Source organism: Anneissia japonica, unplaced genomic scaffold (assembly GCF_011630105.1).
Source record: "Anneissia japonica isolate Jap-2015-1 unplaced genomic scaffold, ASM1163010v1 scaffold287727_len1644234_cov201, whole genome shotgun sequence".
In the NCBI taxonomy this organism is placed as follows: domain Eukaryota; kingdom Metazoa; phylum Echinodermata; class Crinoidea; order Comatulida; family Comatulidae; genus Anneissia; species Anneissia japonica.
The window spans coordinates 188,133-207,339 of NW_022713615.1; the positions used below are offsets into that span (position 1 = coordinate 188,133).

The 19,207-nt window shown below is 32.8% G+C and overlaps 1 protein-coding gene across 3 annotated transcripts in view; it reads right to left on the reverse strand.

Moving 5' to 3' along the window:
- Positions 1-19,207, reverse strand: part of LOC117108534 (serine/threonine-protein kinase WNK1-like) — a 51,992-nt gene that overhangs the window by 26,620 nt on the left and 6,165 nt on the right. For all 3 annotated transcript variants that reach the window (XM_033250574.1, XM_033250573.1, XM_033250575.1), the window contains one exon: positions 5,809-6,019. In XM_033250574.1, coding sequence (XP_033106465.1) covers positions 5,809-6,019 — 211 coding nt within the window. The remainder of the gene's footprint in view (positions 1-5,808; positions 6,020-19,207) is intronic.

The window sequence follows — 19,207 nt, forward strand, 5'->3', positions numbered from 1 at the left end:
TATGATGAGAACAAAATGGAAAAGACAGCCTCTGTGGCTATCAGGAAATAGCCAACCTTAGATTTTCAAACCAGAAATAGTAGCTATCAGTTGAGAACGATTTACGATCAATCGAAAAGACCACATGCTTTGATTGTAATCAATAGATAATGTATGCTTCAGTCTAGGCTGGTGAAAAAGCTTTGTAAGTAATGCTGGTAGAGGCTCTATATCATACACCAGATGGAAATATGAGTGTAGGAAAACGTCATTAAAGAGCTGTGTGCTTGAAGGTACTACTATACCAGGCTACTTGAGTTCTTTTGTTAAGACATTGTTTTTAATGTTGCATTCATTGACCTGGGTGTCTGAATCGCCATGGTGATGTGGTAGCCCCTAGATTCAACTAAAGTTCTACTTAGCTTTAACTCTACAACACAATGTGTACAGTATATTCTATGACATTAGGACACAGTTAAGCACTGTCAATGACAATAAACATCTGACATGCCGAATTATGCTCATGATAACATCACATCATCACCATATATAGGCATATCATGACTATATATGGGCATACAACAGTTTTTTTGGGTTTTTCTTGGTCAAAGAGAATTTGATAGTGTGGACAATTCTTTATTCATTACAACTATAGGAGTAGAAGTATATTTTTTTTCATTGTTGTACTGTAAATGTGCTTGAAGAAAACCTTGGAAAAACATAATTTTTGTCACAATAATTACTGAAAATTTCAAAAACAATATCTTTTTAATATGGAATCAAGGCAGTGAAACGTAAAAAAATGAAAGTTGTTATTTTTATTTTGCACAATAATCAACGAATCAAATGAACCAACACAGAGATATTAATAAGATTTCTATGGTACATCATGGATGATTAAACGCTTACATACCAACACGCAACGCCTATTTTTGTGGGCTACAAAGAAAGGGAACTTAATATATTGGGAAAAAAATAATAAAAGAATAGGACACAGTGGAAAAGTTTGTGCAATGAATCACCAAGGCATGCCCCGGTAGATAAGTCACAGTTCTGAGTACCAAGTTCTAGAAAATTAAGTCACATGACCAGAAAACCGGCAGTTTTGCAATCAATCATATATTTTATTCATATGAAAGCATGTAGGCTGTGTGTCTATTGTGCAATTTCAATTAAACCACGGTCTGAGCATTGTTTTTTATTTTTTTATTTTAACTGTATGGATATGAGAATGAATCACCCAGCATCAATCATCTACTGGAAATATCTTGGGTCTTACCTTCTTCCTTTCACTTGTTTATTGAAGTTACATCATGACCATATATAGGCACATCATGACTATATATGGGCATACAACAGGTTTTTTTTTTGTCAAAGAGAGTTTGATAGTGTGGACAAATCTTTATTCATTCCAACTATAGTGGTAATAAATAAAGATTAATAATTAATTCCTTGCATTTACCTTATATTTTAAAGAAAATTCTGTTGTAATTTTATTCTTCAAAAAGGAAGTACACAAATGTTGATTTGATTTGATTCCGAGTTTCAATGTATTCTCATGTAATTCAGCGTTAATGCTGCCATTTGAGATTGAATAAAATATTATTATTATTATTATTATGAATTCTTCTGATCAATGGGATATCTAAAAAAAGTTACCTTCTGTAATCATTATTTCCCAACCTAGCACCACTTCAGCAACAGTGTAATCCTCAGGCTTTCAACCTACTGCTAACCTTTATCTATTAGTTCGCCCATGCCTGTTAATATTCCTAGATGCAATTTTCTCTTCTTATTCCGGATTAAGCTGGTTTCCAATACTGGTCTTCCCAAAATTTCTCTAAATTTCAACTAATAATTTCCAAACAACATAGTATCGGTGGCAGCAAATTAATTTATAAAATTGGGAAAGTTTAGATATAATGCTATAAATTGTTTTAACTAGGTATTCTTCAGTTATACAGAATAACCCCATTGTAACAGATTATAGTGTTTTGATTTTCATCATGACGCAAACACATCTTGCACACTATCACCTGATACAAATTAGAAATTTAATGATAAGAACGGATACCTGGTTGTCATCACCAATTAAATTAATTAAACCATTAACCTTCACTTGACAAGCCTACAGATGTTAACAACAGATTCATGGTATAGTGATTTTGTGATCATTTTTATTAGTTTTAATTCAATGCCCTGCTTTCTTTTTTAAATAGAGACATCCTGAGATATCTGTCCAATAATTGGGTGAACTGTTATAACATGCAAATGTGCAACCACAACTTTACTGTAAACCAGAAACTTCCATGACTTTCATGGAAGTTAATTTTGCAAAATAATAATCATAAGAAGCCACTTGTAGATTTTTAACTCGACCTCAAATCTATTCTAAAGAATTTTAGCAATTTTGAAGACTTTTAAACAAATGCATTCAAACTTAAAAACTGATATTAAAAACAATAACTACTTCTAGCCCCATTAACCAGTTCAGAGTTCTCAATGTCACAAGTGTCAAGTCAAAGTCAAACCTAATTAATACTCGCATGTACATGCTTGTCACGTCTTTAGATATTAGAGCAAGGTGGTGGGGGAAACCGTTGTCTCCGACGATTATTGACAAATTCAACGAGAGGCGACTATAATTTGGAAATCACATATTTCAAAGCTATTTTCTTGATTTCTATACCACGTTAGATAGATTCCAGTTGGTTTGGGACTGAGGTCAAAGGGCACAGGATACTTTTCGGTAAAAATCATTCCCTATTCCTACAAAGCGTGGCGCTGCACTCCGGTGCTAAAACACCTCAAATTTCCAAGTTGCTCAACTAGAATGAATTGAGTTAATAATATATTGGCTGGTTTTGATAAAAGCTTACACACAGCTTATATAACACCTGATATCACAATTAAACTATTTCTTGTCACGTGTTAACGAGGCTAACAGAGCTTTTAGATTACCGAAGAGAAATGACCCACAACGACAGGAGGTTAATGCTTCAGATCAGCACAGAAGAATAAAATTTCAATTATAAATAAATGGTTTTTATAAACAAGTTAATACTGATATCTGGATATGACATGCTGGCAGTCAATTATTTTCAAAATTACAGGTTATTTATAATCATCAGGTTCAATTTCAGAAAATAGGCAGAATGGAAAAAAAGTTCCCAGAATTTCCATGAAAAATACCCTTTGCAGAAATTTAAACCCCCAGTTACGTAGGGTTTAGAACAAGCCAAGTTATGATTAAACAGTTCAAACCAATGTCAAGCTAATGCTGCAGGTATTACTGTATATCCACTTGATCAGTGTTCTAATTATAAACTGTAAAGTGTGTCCAGTAATTCCTTTTCTAGATTGAAATATATGATGAGTATAAATGATGAGCACAAAGATGATGATAATAATGATAATGATGATTATGATGATGATAATGATATAATAATGATGATAATGAAGATGACAAGAATAATAATGACAATGATGATGATGATTACAATAATGATGATAAGATAATGATAACACAGATGATGGTCATAGAGCTGGAAAGTTTCCCGTTAAATACTGTATGTTATTCAAATAAAAAATATATAGGCCTGATGAGAAGAACCGATGAAGATAACAATGATGATGATGCATAGAATTTCTGTAATCAAACTGGTATTAATATTTAGGTATTAAAGTACACCTCTACCAGAAAGGTGCTACTTGCTTAGTGTAACTTTCTCACAAAGTTGGATCTATAGATCAGATTTACTGCTAGGATTTCTAAAATACTGTCAGTCGAATTTTATCTAGCTGCTTGAATCACTATAACATCTTAAATGCTTCTTCTACCAAATAAGTTGTAAACCTTGGGGAAGGCAATTACTTTACTTCAGATATTTCTATAGTAATATTCCAACCTGCAGAAGTATAGTAAAGATGCTGTTGTATAACAAATAACAGGAAATTAAGATTTGTAAAGGGATTTCTGGTCTCTCAGCCTAGGAAGTACACTACCTTCATCAATTGCTCTGAAAATTTATATTACATTGATTCACAGTACAATCCCAACTTGTAATGATGATTCAATCGTACGAGCCAAAAGGCCAAAGGTATTTATGAATGGTGAGCTCAAAAAATTCCACAATAAAATGCCTTACAATGGAATCTCAGTAATGAATAAAAGCAGGGTGAATTAAGGCTCTCATCAGGTCATTCAGAATAGTTATTCAATTAGATTTCTTTTCATAAACCTCTAGAGTCAATCAGGGGGCCTAAGAGCTTAAAATCAACTTCATGGAGCCAAAAACAAAAGGAAAATATTGGCTGTTATTTTACAGGTTATTCCCATGAACTGGATTCTATAGGCTGAGTTATATAACAAACATTTTTCATGTACTATATAACCTTTTAATCTTTGTGACAAAACAACCATCGCGAAAAATAAGGGCACGCAAAAACCACAAATTCTGAATGACACTTGTATCTTCAAAAGCAATGCTAGGCCATAGCCATAGCTAATCTAAAACTGATATTCCCTCAATAGCAATACCAGGCCATAGCCATAACTAATATAAAACTAATATTCCCTCTATAGCAATGTCAGGCCATAGCTAATATAAAACTGATATTCCCTCAATAAATACTTTGTGGAAACATTCTTGCTCCTTTGTGCAGTATTTTTCAACCATTCAATCACATTATAAAATTAAATACAGTGTTATATAAATGACTGTCAGGGTTTAAGCTGGCCAAAAACAATACTTAGCAATTTGTCTAATTCAGTATGAAAATAATTAGCCAAATAGAAATTTGATTAGCAAAAACAAAAGAATATAAGGAATTACAGCTTTTATTCCATTAGCTTTTTGGCTAATTTAGAATGAAAATATTTAGCCAAATTGAGCTTTTATTAGGATTTGGCTATTTGGCTATGACAGCTTAAACACAGACTCTCATATTCCTATTCTGGAATATGCTGTCTTTGCTAGGCCAGTACATCACGCTACACACAGCCAGAGTAGAGTGGTACCAGTGGTGGTCTATTTTACTAGCTAAGCCTATACCTAGGCCTACATTAAGCTGGAATAAAAATCGCAGCATTGTATTTCTTCTACATTACACTATTTCCCATTAGTTGATAACTTAACTATTACAATCTTTTTATAAAACATCAATGTTAGATCTACATTTTCTGCAACACTTCTAACAATAACATGTCGCTTAAAAAACCTTGGCCAAACCTCCACACAGGCAAATTGGAATAGTTGAAGTACTGTAGGCCTGTCTAAGCTGGTCTAAAAATCGGGAGGTTAGGAGATTGCTAAAAAAAAATCGGGAGAAATCCAACAAAATCGGGAGCTATCCACCGAAATCGAGAGCTCTAGCTATAATATAGGCTAAAAGAACATAATGGTAAGTTTCTGTATCATGTTAAACAAAACCACTGGAAATTGTAAAATCGTGAAAATAAATGGACGTAAAATATTTCAAATTGTAAAATCGCGAAAAAAATAGGGCTGCGAAAAAAAAAGGTTGTACAGTATTCATTTATATAGATTAAGGATTTGTGGCATTGCCTACTATTTACCACTAAAAATTCAAATAATTTCATAAAACTTGTTTGAATTATAATTGGCAACTATTTTTTGTAATATGCTATTGTATGTTGTAAACTTTTTTTTTTTTTGGAGGGGGGGAAGGGGGAAGGGAGAATATTACTATCTGTTTTTTTTTTGTTTTTTTCTTTTGGTGGAAAAGAAGAGTAAAATAATGTGTGTTCAAGCTTGACCTCACCCCTGTACTCCTGCATGGTACAGAACACTTAACTTAAGTACTCACCATCTCCGCCGCAACTTTCTCATGGTCGTCTTTCTCTAGGTCAAAATCAAACTGAAGCGCCTCATTGTCTTTGTGCTTGTCGCGTCTCTTCTTAGGGTCCTCTATTTTCAATTGTAATTGGATACTACCAATATTGTCATCCTTAACGAGCTCCACTCGAAATCCGGTGTCATCGAAAAACTCATGGTTTAGAAGTTCTTTAATGGAATACCTGAAGCAAATTGGAAGACATATGACATAAGAATAAAGTATAATTTTGTTGAAAGAAATTCATCTGGCTGTTAATTTTGTTAATAATCTAAATCAAAACCTTGCAGTAAATATTGATTTTCAAAAGATTATGTAAGGCCAAGTAAAAAAAAAAAAGTAGTTTCTTGTCCTAATATTTTGAAAAAAGGAGAATAAGGGCACTTTTTTTAAAATTTAGAGATGGTAAATCCAAGATGGTCGATGGGACACAGTTACTTTCTCACATTTACCAAGTGGACACATTGAAAGAAAATAAAAGAAGCACTAGACATGATTCATACCATATGTATCCCCAACCACAAACTGATGTGAGTGAGCCAGATTTTCATACATTTTGTAAAATAATGGGAATAAAAAATTTTTAAAAATAACAAATTTGGTGAGGCAGAGAAAATGGATGCACAAGGGAATGAGAAACTAGTAGTTTTGTTTATTTGGTCTAATCAGCATCTTAAGAAAAACAACTAAAGCTCTGTCTACACTTTCAACTTTTATTAGACAAATTTATATATGCCCATATATGGACATGATGATGTCATACTACACCCAAATAAGGAATTTGAAAGCTATTTGGCAAATGAAATCTTGATAGTTTTTTTAAATGAATCTTGATATAGTGTGTACTAGCTTTAGATACAATAATTAACCAAATAAAAATGTTTTATATCCATTAAAATAAAAACCTACCTCAATGAAACATTACATTAGTAACTATTGGTTTTTTTAGGCTTAATGTTAATTCATTTAGTTATTCTGGATGCCCCATAGAGATATAAGAATACTAGAGCGCTAACTGCAATGTATCCGATGTTCGAAATACACAGAGCTGTGTGTGTGTACCATCCAAGATGGCTGCCATAGATTCAGCCAATCAAATTTCGCCTAAGCACTATCATTTTCAATGGCGCCCTCAATTTACACAGAAAGTTCAGTACAGCTAGTTACCCGTATGTTTGAAACTCGAGCGTTGCGGTGTATGGGTGTAATGTACACGATTTTAATTTTCGTATTATTTTTGAATAATTGCTCTACTTGGCCTCTTTTTGGCTACGATAGTTTAATAATTTGTTATTATCAATACTAATTATCATTAATGAAATAAGAGTCAGTCAGAGGGCTTATTTATGGTAACAATATGTATAGCAAGCCTGAAGGTGGCGTTTTCCTATGGCAGCCATCTTGGATGGTACACATATACAACTCTGCATTGCTTCGCCATCTTGTCAGCACTCTAGTTGTTTAATAGCTCCATGGGATGCCCACATCATTCTGACACTGTAAAATCAATACAGCTCTATCCATTTTGGCAGGTTAGTGAAATGGTGTGATAAGCTATGCTTTCTTGCTATATTTTTTTTTTAGGTGGTGGAGTGGGTTTTGATGGGATTGGGTTATTTTTTGGCTAGTGTTATTGCCTCTGTGTGTACAGGGTGTTGTTATACCATAACAACTTCCAAAAACAGATTTACTATCTTTTCATGATAATCTTTGAAAAAATTCTTTTATTAAATAATTTACAAACAATTTGATATGACTTTGAATTCAAAGTTGCATAAAACATTTGAAACTAAATTCTATAAAAGAAGTAATGATTCAATCAATATCAAATATTTACTATTTTTGGCACTAAGCAGAATTAAATTTTTCAAGACGGTCCCTCACAAGATGCAGATAAGGGATTACCATATTATTGGACTATGGTTAGACAAGCCTTATATCCAAATTATATAATGAAATAAGCCCTTTAGATAGGTGTCACATATTCTACTGGGTAACATATGTTAAACTCAGAATCAATATCAATTACTTTCTATTTAAATATAAAACAGGCCATTACTGTCTTAAAACAAATAATAAAAAAAAAAAAACGCACAAAAATATCAAAATGCTTTGGTTGCCGATACGGTATTTGGGTACATCAACCGAAACTGTCATTGAACAACATATTTAAAAACTTTTTAGGTTCTGTTAAAGAATTTAGAACAATGTAAGAATTTTAGGAATCATAGTATTTATTAAATATTCATTTCAGATATTCAACAAAAAATATGAGCTGTACTTTGGCCTAATGTTATTGGCTAGTAGTGTAAAATAATCTGACAAATGTACAATCCAAATATTTAAAAAAAGTTTTTTTTCATAACAATACACTGCATCCTGCTAAATTTTCTTGTTTGAATATTTAATTTAAAGCTAATTATTTACTAAGCAATTCAAATATTGAATTTAATGTTTATTAGCTCCCTAAATTATTATTAAATTAGCTTATTAAAATGTGAAGCACATAATCCTTGACATAATGCACTCCAGTTCTGTATAACAGACTTATGACATACAAAATTATCATATCAGAGTTGATGCATCGTTAATATAGTTAAGAATTTAGGTGCGAGAATTTACCAGAAGGTGGGCTAATCATTTTTTTTTTCAGTTTATAGATACTGTACTCTCCTCAAATAACAATGTCAATACCCACTACTTGGCAAAAGAATGCATTTCTCTTTCAGGATAGAGGTATTCCAAGCATTCCCATCAACAAGTTGGTCATGAAAGGTTGTTGAAAATAACCTAATTTTAAGCAACCAGCAGGTAATCTCACCACACTTTTTATACACACCAGTGTGTGGTGTGTGTGCTAAAATTTCTTTCTCTTTCATATAGTTCACTACAAAACAGATCAGTGTCTCCACAATATCTACATTTAATATTTTACCAGAAATCCATGAATTTTTGAATTTTCTATTTATAAAGTATCATGCATGAACAAATCCCAATTGCACTACATTTTTTAAGGTATTTCACTAGGATTTCATAAATTCCTGACCTTCAATATCACTAGATTTTATGTTGGATATTATTTTGACAGCATGCATTTATTTTCTGTCCCTTCCAGGCAGAAATTTTCAGTACTGCACATATTCCTGCAATGCGCATCGAATGTGCGAGAAGTTACATTATATTGAATACATTAGGCAAGACTTGCTATCACATTGTTTTGACAAGCAAGTATTCTATGGAATGAATAATGCAGAATTAACAAATCAATGCTGTAGACTAAAATGAACATCCAATCTATTAAAACATTTATAATTCAAAGTTGTTCTCTTATTTTGAATAGAATCTTGTGTCAATTACTACTACATGCAATGTGATTACTATGTTAATTTTTTAAATTTTATTTCACCAAAATCCAACGGCGACTTTACAGCGTCCATAACAGGATATGGCATAAAATTTTGTTTGTTATTATAAAACATCGATACTGACAATGCAAAATATTATACATTAAACATTATCTCTTTTAATATTTCTTTTTTTTTTCTGTTACAGACCTACCATTTTCTATTTTCATTTCAAATTCTAACCTATTGCAGCTCACTATTATTACCATGTGTTTAGTATAACTATCACTGTGTTCTTAATATGATGTAGGGCCTATAGTATAAGTTCATTTAGTACTTTTTTATGGTGTCTTATAAAATATAGTAATTTTTCATAGATATTGAAAGTAATCCACAGTGTGACTAATAAAGATTACCTATGGCATTATCTGAGAAAAATATGCCTTGCTTTAGACACGTATTATGATGTCACCATGCAACATGTTTTTAATGTTCTTCTGTATTACATACATTATGACATCATATGCGCTTCCATTACTCTTATGAATATTACTGTGTATTAGTCTATAATGTTCATTACACAACCATTAGACGTAACTGTACTGAAAGTGTTTACAATACAACATGCGCGTTGGTCAATGAGTAGTCACACACTACTTATGTTGTAATCTTGTTTACAATGTATGGTAATTGTAGTGGTTATGAAAATTGAAGCCTTTGGTAGTGGTACAGAAATTATCTTCCTAAAGCCAATTATCAATAAAAAAATTATGACCAGCTCTGACAAAACCAATTAATATTTAAAATTCTAATTTTAAAGATTTTATATTCCAAATGTATTACTGTATGAGGCTCTATTTAAGAAGAATTGGTTAAGTCAGGCATGAGGGAATTTCATAAATTTTCACTTGTCCCCGGACAAGATAATTGTACTTGTCCTCATATTATTGTGCAATAATCATAAAAAATAACATAAAAGTGAAGTATTTTTGCTAATGCCCTACAACATTAATAGGCCTACATGCATACTGCTTTCATTTCAAAAATGTTTTTCTTTCTTTTTTTAATTTGCAAAAATTTCAATAATGTATAATATGGAGAATTTCAATGAAATAAACATTATTAATAGTATTCTATGTATGTAGGAGTGTGTTGATCGTTTTCTTATTGCGTGTTTAAAAGCTGTCGTCACGACAACTGCAAGTAAGCATTTCTCAAGCATATGGTTGATTCCCACGATACACGATTTCTCAGCCAAAGGCTGAGAGGACTGTGTTTTATGACGGTATTTGGAGAAAGGGCGAGGGGGTGGCCATATCGTATGTACCCGTTTGCAGATCTTAATCAATTCTAATACTAACTTCAAAATGTTTTTTTTTTTTTATTCCAGAGGATACAAACAAATCTAAATTGCACAGGAAAACATCTAGAAAAATAGATGCGCAGAATCATAAATATTCCTACTATGAAGGCCTCAATTTTCTGCAAAATATTTGTCGAAATCGGCTCATATTTTCCAAATGCGGCGAAGGATTTCTGAGCCTAATATTTTATGCGGGAAATACTTTACAGCCTCACACATCCTCATTTCATTTATTGCAAAATAAATAAAATTCCTTACCTTTCCACGAAAGACAAGTACTGTACTGTAGGCCTAATATAACTATGAGGATGGGCCGAGGGGACGAATCCCTCCGAGTCAGCGAAATTTTTGAGACGGGAAAATGATTTATTTATGCTAGAGGCCCTACTGTAGCCCCTAAATTTTTAACTCCAGTTTTACAAGATTTGGATTTTATATGCACATTGTCTCCATCACTTACTGTAGAAGTGAATGATTTCTTGATTACTTTAACAACTTTAAACCCCAATTTAACTACCCTGTCTAGATTGCCTTCCCCACATGAAAGACAAGTACTGTACTGTAGGCCTAATATAACTATGAGGATGGGCCGAGGGGACGAATCCCTCCCAGACAGCGAAATTTTTGAGAAGGGAAAATGATTCATTTATACTATAGGCCCTAACCCCTAAATTTTTAACTCCAGTTTTACAAGATTTGGATTTTATATGCACATTGTCGCCATCACTTAGAAGTGAGTGATTTCTTGATTACTTTAACAACTGTAAACCCCAATTTAACTACCCTGTCTAGATTGCCTTCCTTACACGCGCACACGAAATAGACTAGGCCTTTTTTTAAGTCGGCCTAATGGCTGCTGTTCATATTCATACGCGAAAGTAATTACTAGTCTTGAAGTCCAGACATTTCATGTCGTCCAACTCAACTAATCAACTAAAATATGTCTGGTATTTATAGACTAGAAAAGTGCGAATTTATTTTGTAAACAGACAACGTGCAGCAGGCCCAGACGGCTGATGGCTAACAGGTATGATATCGTGCGAAAATGTGTGCCTGCTGTAGGTTTTATGACAGATCTGGCTAACATTTAACAATTAGGAATTCATTTTCAATCTTTACTGCAGAAAATAACAATTTTATATTGAGTTAGGCCTATATTTTTACTTTGGTGTTGTGACTCAAAGTTGATGCACACAGCCTAACCATGGCCAGGTCGGTTTTCCGTTTGATATCTCTTTGTGTGCCAACAATTTGTTAATAAAATATGCTGCGTATTGTCAAGAGGCAGACTTTTTATAAGTACATGGTGAAGTAGCCTATTCTAAAAGCGCTTGTCCACGGACAAGTGGTCCCTAAAATTCTTGTTGTTTGACCGTAAAAAACACTTGTCTCGGGCATCGGGTAAGTGGGTTTGCTCATTCCTGTTAAGTATTTGTGAAGTTATTTACTACTTTTTTTTAGTACATTTTAAAAACCAGCTCCCGAAGGTTCCTAAAGTCAGTTAGTAAAATCATGTACCTATGCTTAAAAAAATAATTTCAATATATACTTTTTAATTTGATATTTAGCAGTACTGTATTTTTATTTATGCAAAAACTTGAGATTTTCATTTCATTTTATTTTATTTCACATCCAACAGCTTTCAATATACTTTTTAGTTTGATATTTAGCAGTACTGCATTTTTCTTTATGCAAAATCCTGAGATTTTTATTTCATTTTATTTTATTTCATTTCACATCCAACAGCAGGGAACCCACCACTTACAGAATGGAATAACATAAAACAAAGTGAACAATAAAAGAAAAATCAATTTACCGTACAATACACATAAAAAACAGTCAAAAATCGAAATATATAACTTAATTTTACATTTAAATGTTCTAAACAAATCATAATAACTATCAATAGAACCATCTGTATGAACAAGCAAATAATAAAATTTAGGTAATCGTACAATAAAACTAAATTTAAAGTAAATTTAGTAGAACTCGAGAAAATTAAACATTAAATAAGGAACCAACAGATTTAGGACATCGATAAGTTTTAACAGACAAGCCAAAAACGGAATTGAGATCAGAACCATAAACAAATTGGCTAAAATGCAGATTCTCAATCGTTTAGTCTGCTACAATTAATTTTTGAAATGCCAACAAATGTACATGGGTTTTTCCTAAGGTTTGTCACTATATTCCTATGGACCAGCTGGAAAATTAGACTTAAGAAAATACAACGTTGAGCATTTCACCTAAAATGTACATTTTAAAATTTGGTGTTGATAGAAATAATATATTCAACTGGCATTCTAAAATATGGTAGATACTATAATGAGAGAACATTTTGCATTTAATTATGACTATGCATGCTGTACATTTATACTCATAGAATGATTAATATAGCATATCTATTGGAGTTGCGACACACAAACCTACTAATCAAGGCTATGCTATGGTAATAACATGATGGTACATAGTGTTGTGTAAGCTACAGTAAGTATGTTGATTACATACTACGAGTACTAATTACGACTTTGCTATGTCAACATTCACAGAAATCTTCAAATAAGTATGTGTTCAAGGGATAACTAGGATGAAACATGATTCAGTAGTAAGTAACATGGGCAATCATAGTATTGAGTGGACATTTTGCCAATGGCTAAAATTGTTCTCCTCCTTTCATTTTTTAATGTGAAATTTCTTATATTAGGCTTCGTCTCTTTTATATCATAACTTATGTTGCGCTTCCCACGCTCAAAACACCCAAGCCAATTTTACATGCCAGTATGTTCTAAACATTAATGAACACCCTACAGTTGTAATTGCACAATAGCTTTATAATGCAAATAACAACCAATCAGGTAGTTTTACTTGGCTTTATCTCATTTGTACATAATGTCCAAAGTCTCAAGTGCTTCACAATCACGTTGGGTTGTGCAGTACTGTATGTTAAGCATTAATGAATATCCCACAGACAATGGTTTACAGTACACACTTCCATGCAAACACCACATGTTGAGCATTAGCTGCACATTATGTTACATGAATATCCAATGTTTGCTTTTTTTACAAGCATTCATGTTACGCTTTGGCAACCTAGTATGTTAAACATTAAATGAATACTCTAGCTAACATTCGGTTGAAGGGTTAACATCCATCACTTTTGACAGTAATTTTATGCTGTGTGTTCTCCACATAATACTCATGTTCCTGAGCCCATTATGCGTCATACTCATGTCATGTCTACTCTCTAACAATTTTATTCATGTTGTATTCTGAAAGTGAATGTTAAAATTATGTGAGAAATATCAATCATACATGGTTTATTAGTATGCCTATATACTCTACTAATGTTAAGTTAATAAGAATTTGTATGCCTTTCCTTTCTGTTACAAATAAGAATTTCAAAATATAAAAAGTGCCTTGAAGACTTCTATATATAAATCCTTTAAATAAAGTCTATTTTGAGCAAGTAATAACTTAAGTTATTTAAAAACATATTCAATCATTAGCTTTAAATTGAAAATTAACATTAGTAAATACTATGGCAAGAGATGCATTTAACAGTTTCTGTATTTCTCACACACTGGAATGTAATCAAATTTTTTTCTTAAAAAAAAAACTATACTGTTTTGATCTGCCTCATCGGAAATTAGTAACATATTTGATGAATGAGCGTCTCTATTTTTGAGGTTTTTAGATGGCATACATACAGTCTGAAATTTGCAGCATAGTATTATGTTGAATATTACAAGGACTCCAGCTAGCATTCAGTTCATGGGTTAACATTCATTACATTGACACTAATGTCATGCAGAGTTTTGCACATAATGTTCGTATTCCTGCCTTCATCATGTGTCACTTTTGTGTCATTCTAAACGACGATCTGAGTTAGTTAGAAATGAAAGATCAATGATACAAAACAATGACACAATTTCACATGATTACACAAAAAGTTTGAATAATGAATTTTATCTAAAAGCAAATGAGGGGTTAAGATCACATCTTTAAAATTATCTTTCTTAATTTTGATGATCTTATTTTTTACAATCACTGTGGTCTTAGACTTCGAAGCAGTCACTGTACAGTGGTCCAGTAATTCATTTGGGAGCTACATAGCCTACACTAGCCTAGCTGTTTTGTTGGAACAGTGCCAAATTCACCAATCTTCTTGCATATGATAGGCAGCACAAAAATAGCTACTTCTCGTTTTTTTTTTTTATATATTTATTTTGTTTATTTAAAATTCAACAATATAGACCTACTATGCAATTCCAGGAAACACAAGAATAACACAAAAACTTTAAACCTATTTATAGTGCCAGCAATCTCTATGTGAAATCGAGTAACATGTACAGTAAACAGCTACAGTAGACCAGAGATGCACACGATATTAGGAAGCTTTCATTTTGCACAACGACCATCGTTAGAACGGATTCACTCATGTTTGACCGTCTTACCTTCTCTTAAAACAGCTTAGATTTAGTAAAATTGTGTCCTACTGAAGAATCCATGCGATGAGAACTTCAACGTTTTTGCATGCGGTAGATGACTTTTTAGTGATGTCATTACTACATCACACCGCAAGATGCAACTAACAGTTCCCTATTATTACAGATACAACAACCCTTAGACACCTTCTGTCATACAACTGGGTTGTATTTTCACTACAAATTAGAAGATTTCAATTAAGGTAAAAATCAGCTTTGAGATTTCAGCAAACACTCTAATATTAACCCAACTTTACAGCATTTTAACTTGAGATCTTATAAAAAAAAAAATAGGAGAATTGCAATTCTGCAATTGAACAAAGCAGGAACATAAATATCTAATACATTCCAATGCTATTCTAATTATTTGTTATTTGTAATAAAAAAACACCTTCATCAGAAATATTGATTTCTTTCAGTCAGATATTTCCACTGGAAACAGACACAGACCTTCGATTAATCGTAGCACACACAACATAATTGAATGACACCTATCAGTGAGTGAGTATGCCCGACACAAGCCTAGCACAGAACATAGCAATCTGATATAACCAACTTTGCAATATCCATCAAAAGCCAATTGAAATTGTACTTTCACAACTGCCTGGATCGATGTTAGAAATTAAGAATATCGGCCACGAGACATCAAATGCATGAGCTGCATACTTAATTATTGTTCCAATTCAAGATTTCGGAATTCTCAATGTTTCAAACTCTTTAAAATGTTTGATGCTTTGAGAAGTACGCATTTACGCAAGGGAAAATAAATGTTATTAAACAATAGACTGTAGGAAATCATTGTGTAATATGTGACAGCCATTCATTGTTGTGTTTAACTGAGTAATTGATTGAAGCCGGAATTAACATTACTACTGGCTCGGCATTAATTTTGAAATACCGCTGTTCACGCAGACCCATACATTCATATAGATAGCCAACATGGCGGCAAGGTAATGACAATCTTTATAGGAAAAGAAAATTGATTTTTCATTTGTCCAGGTAATCTGCAACTTAATAAGATTTCTTTCATTTTCGTTCTCATCCAACAGTGCAGCATAAGAACTAAAAGGTAATCTATAGACTAAATCTGAATTGGTTTTTTTTTTCTTGTATAGCTAGCACAATGAATCATGCAGAATGAACCTCTTCTGTTTTCTGCGAGTTTTCTATAGTTATATTGAAGTATAGTATTTTAGCAAGAAACAAATTTGATTTTAAGATTTATGACTTTTTCATAAAAACATCTCTTGGCATCAAAAACTAAACGATAATTACAATATAATCCCATGGGTGAGGGCACAGACATGTGGGTGAAGAGACAAACACGTGGGTGTAGAGGCACATGGATGAAGAGAGAGAGATGTGGGGTGGAAAGACGTACAGTAAAGTGTCGAGCCTACAGACAAAACCAACCTCATGAGCATTAGACTCGAATTTATAACTATCCAGTTGGAGGTCAAACCGTTAATCATATGGCACATGTTCAACTAAACAAGAATTACTTTTTTTAATGAAGGTTTTGGAACAAATCCTGATTCTGCCCAATTTGTGAACTTGAGCCTAGGGTCTGCGATTCAAAGGTGAGTAACTGGGCCATAAAGCTAGAGGGTCACTCTGCTATATATTAGTTTAATCCAACATGTACCATACACAACAAGATGAGCAATGGCATTGTTATCAAGGCAATCGTACTTTCAACATCATATTTGCCAGAAAATAATAAATAACACACAAGTTAAATATACAGTTGATTTATAGATTAAATATATCAACAAGTTCTGCTTTAGAAATAAGTTACTCATTATTACCATCATTATTTATTAAATGAATTATACTGTCTTATATATTCACATAAATGTCAACGATATGAATAATTTCCGAGGCAGCTTCGAGTGCATACTGTACACAGTGAAGCGTCATTACAGTTATCTGTATTTTAGAATTTGTACATGCTATAGCATTGTTTGCATTGTACGTTTAATTTTAGTACTTTTGGAACAGGTGATTTTACTTGAACTCTATAGGTCATTCTTAAAATTGTCCAATAGCTTATGTATATATGTAGGAAATGTATACTGCTATCATCATATGACTTTTCCATCTAAAATATATGGTATCAACAGTTGGTTTTCTGTAGCAATTTACTATATTGCAAAATTATGGAACAATTTGCTGTTGAGATCTAGAATAATAAAAAATATTGGGAGTAGTGTCAAGTCATTCCAGTAATCAAAAACATATACATATATAAAACATATACTGTAGAATTATTCTCATGATTGGACACCCCTCCAACCCACTGATATCTACTATAATAGCAGGATTGCCCATTGGCCAATCTTGGTACAGATTCTGACGCCATGATGGAGGATGTACCAGTTTAGAAAAAAAAATTTTTGGCATTTGTTTAAATTACACTGTTTACAGTTAAAAAATAATGATTCTTGCAAACTTTTCAATAATTAACGTAGGAATTTTTTCCAAACCATCTAACCACTAGATGCGACTGTTTATGCAGTTTTCAAAAGCGTGAGCGAAGTGACGTCGATATAGTGACGTCGATCCCTAACAACGCAAAATAACTTTGCTTGTGCTTTCTTAAACTGCATAAAATAATCATTATGTGAAATTCAAATTTATTATTAAAAAATTTTGCAAAAATCGTTATTTTTAACAATAATTTAAACAAATGCTAAAAGAAACTTGTCTAAACTGATACGTCACTTCGGCCCCCCCAACATGGCATCGGTGGCTTCACTAAAACCAGCCAATGGGCAATCCAGCTATTATAATAGAAATCAGTGCTCCAACCCCTAGCAGTTTTTCTTTTACTCAGGTGCTACTACGTGTATATTCACTTTCTACAGTACATCATACAGACTTTTGGCAAAGACTTAATTTAAGGTCCAGGAAGATGGTATCTCAGAATAAACATCTAAGTCTATGTAACAAAAGGGCCACTTTTACCGTGACGTCTTGGACAGCTTGGCCTACTCAGCTTGGTCTACCTTTAAAAAATTCTTTATATTCTTAGAATCTATTGAATGTTGCCATCACAACTAAAGGCTAATCGTATTTACGTCTGATAAAACAACCTTTATTAATTGAATTTACGCTGTTTTCATAACGATATTCGGTGGGGATTCCCAAAAAGGTAAGGCTAAACCACTGTCTATCTGGTGAAAATTTCACTTACAACACGCATATGTCGTGTTATAAACATATTCAAGCCCCGCTGGAAAATGGACGGTTCTAAGTCGCCCACAAAGCACGCACTTGGCTTTTGCAAATACAGTACTTGAGATTCGGTTCCGAGATATCGTTCTTGTTCGTAACCCCTGGTTATAATTAATTCATAAAATACCGTAAAGTAGATTTGTTGTTAACATCACAAATTTTAATACTGTAGTCAACAAATCTCAATTTGGAGGACCTAGAGTATAATTTTCTATTTTTTTCCTCAGATAGAAAGGGGGGTGGGAGTCACCCCCTAACAAACACACCACCTCTCAGTGTCACGCCTCTCAACTGTTGCCATGCAACAAGTTCTTCGTCTTCAATTTTGGACAGCCTATTTCATTTTTCTGGCTAAACTCCTGATGTAACATTTAACATGCATCCAATGTAACATTTTATCTTATGTAAATTGGGCTCATAACAATAATTTATGGTAGTTTACTAAGCAACAAACAATTCCATTGTGTAATTCTATTACTAGCTTTTGGATGAAAGACAAAAATAAATACTTGTTACAAATATTCATGAGTATTTTACAGATGAATGACCGTACAACATGGAACTACCGACAAACTGAATTTATCGTTGCATAAATGTATCAATGTGAACGGATGTTCTACTTCTCTTAGTATGGCAACAGATTTATTAGTGTATTTTTCTGTGTAACGGCTTTAATAATATTTGCAGCTAGAGGTTGACGACGGACAAAATAAGCTTGTCTACAAAGGAATAATATCAGAATCTACTAATTTGCAGTTCTTGAACCTGGTCATGCATGCTTACTTCATCATAGTCCCACATGTACACATCACCATTTTAGGTGAGTCCACATTCATAATCATGACTGTTGAAAATATAAACATCCTGAGATCTCTATTCTGTGATTGGGTATGATGCAACATGTAAATTCATGCCTAGATTGTACTACATACAAAGCATATAGA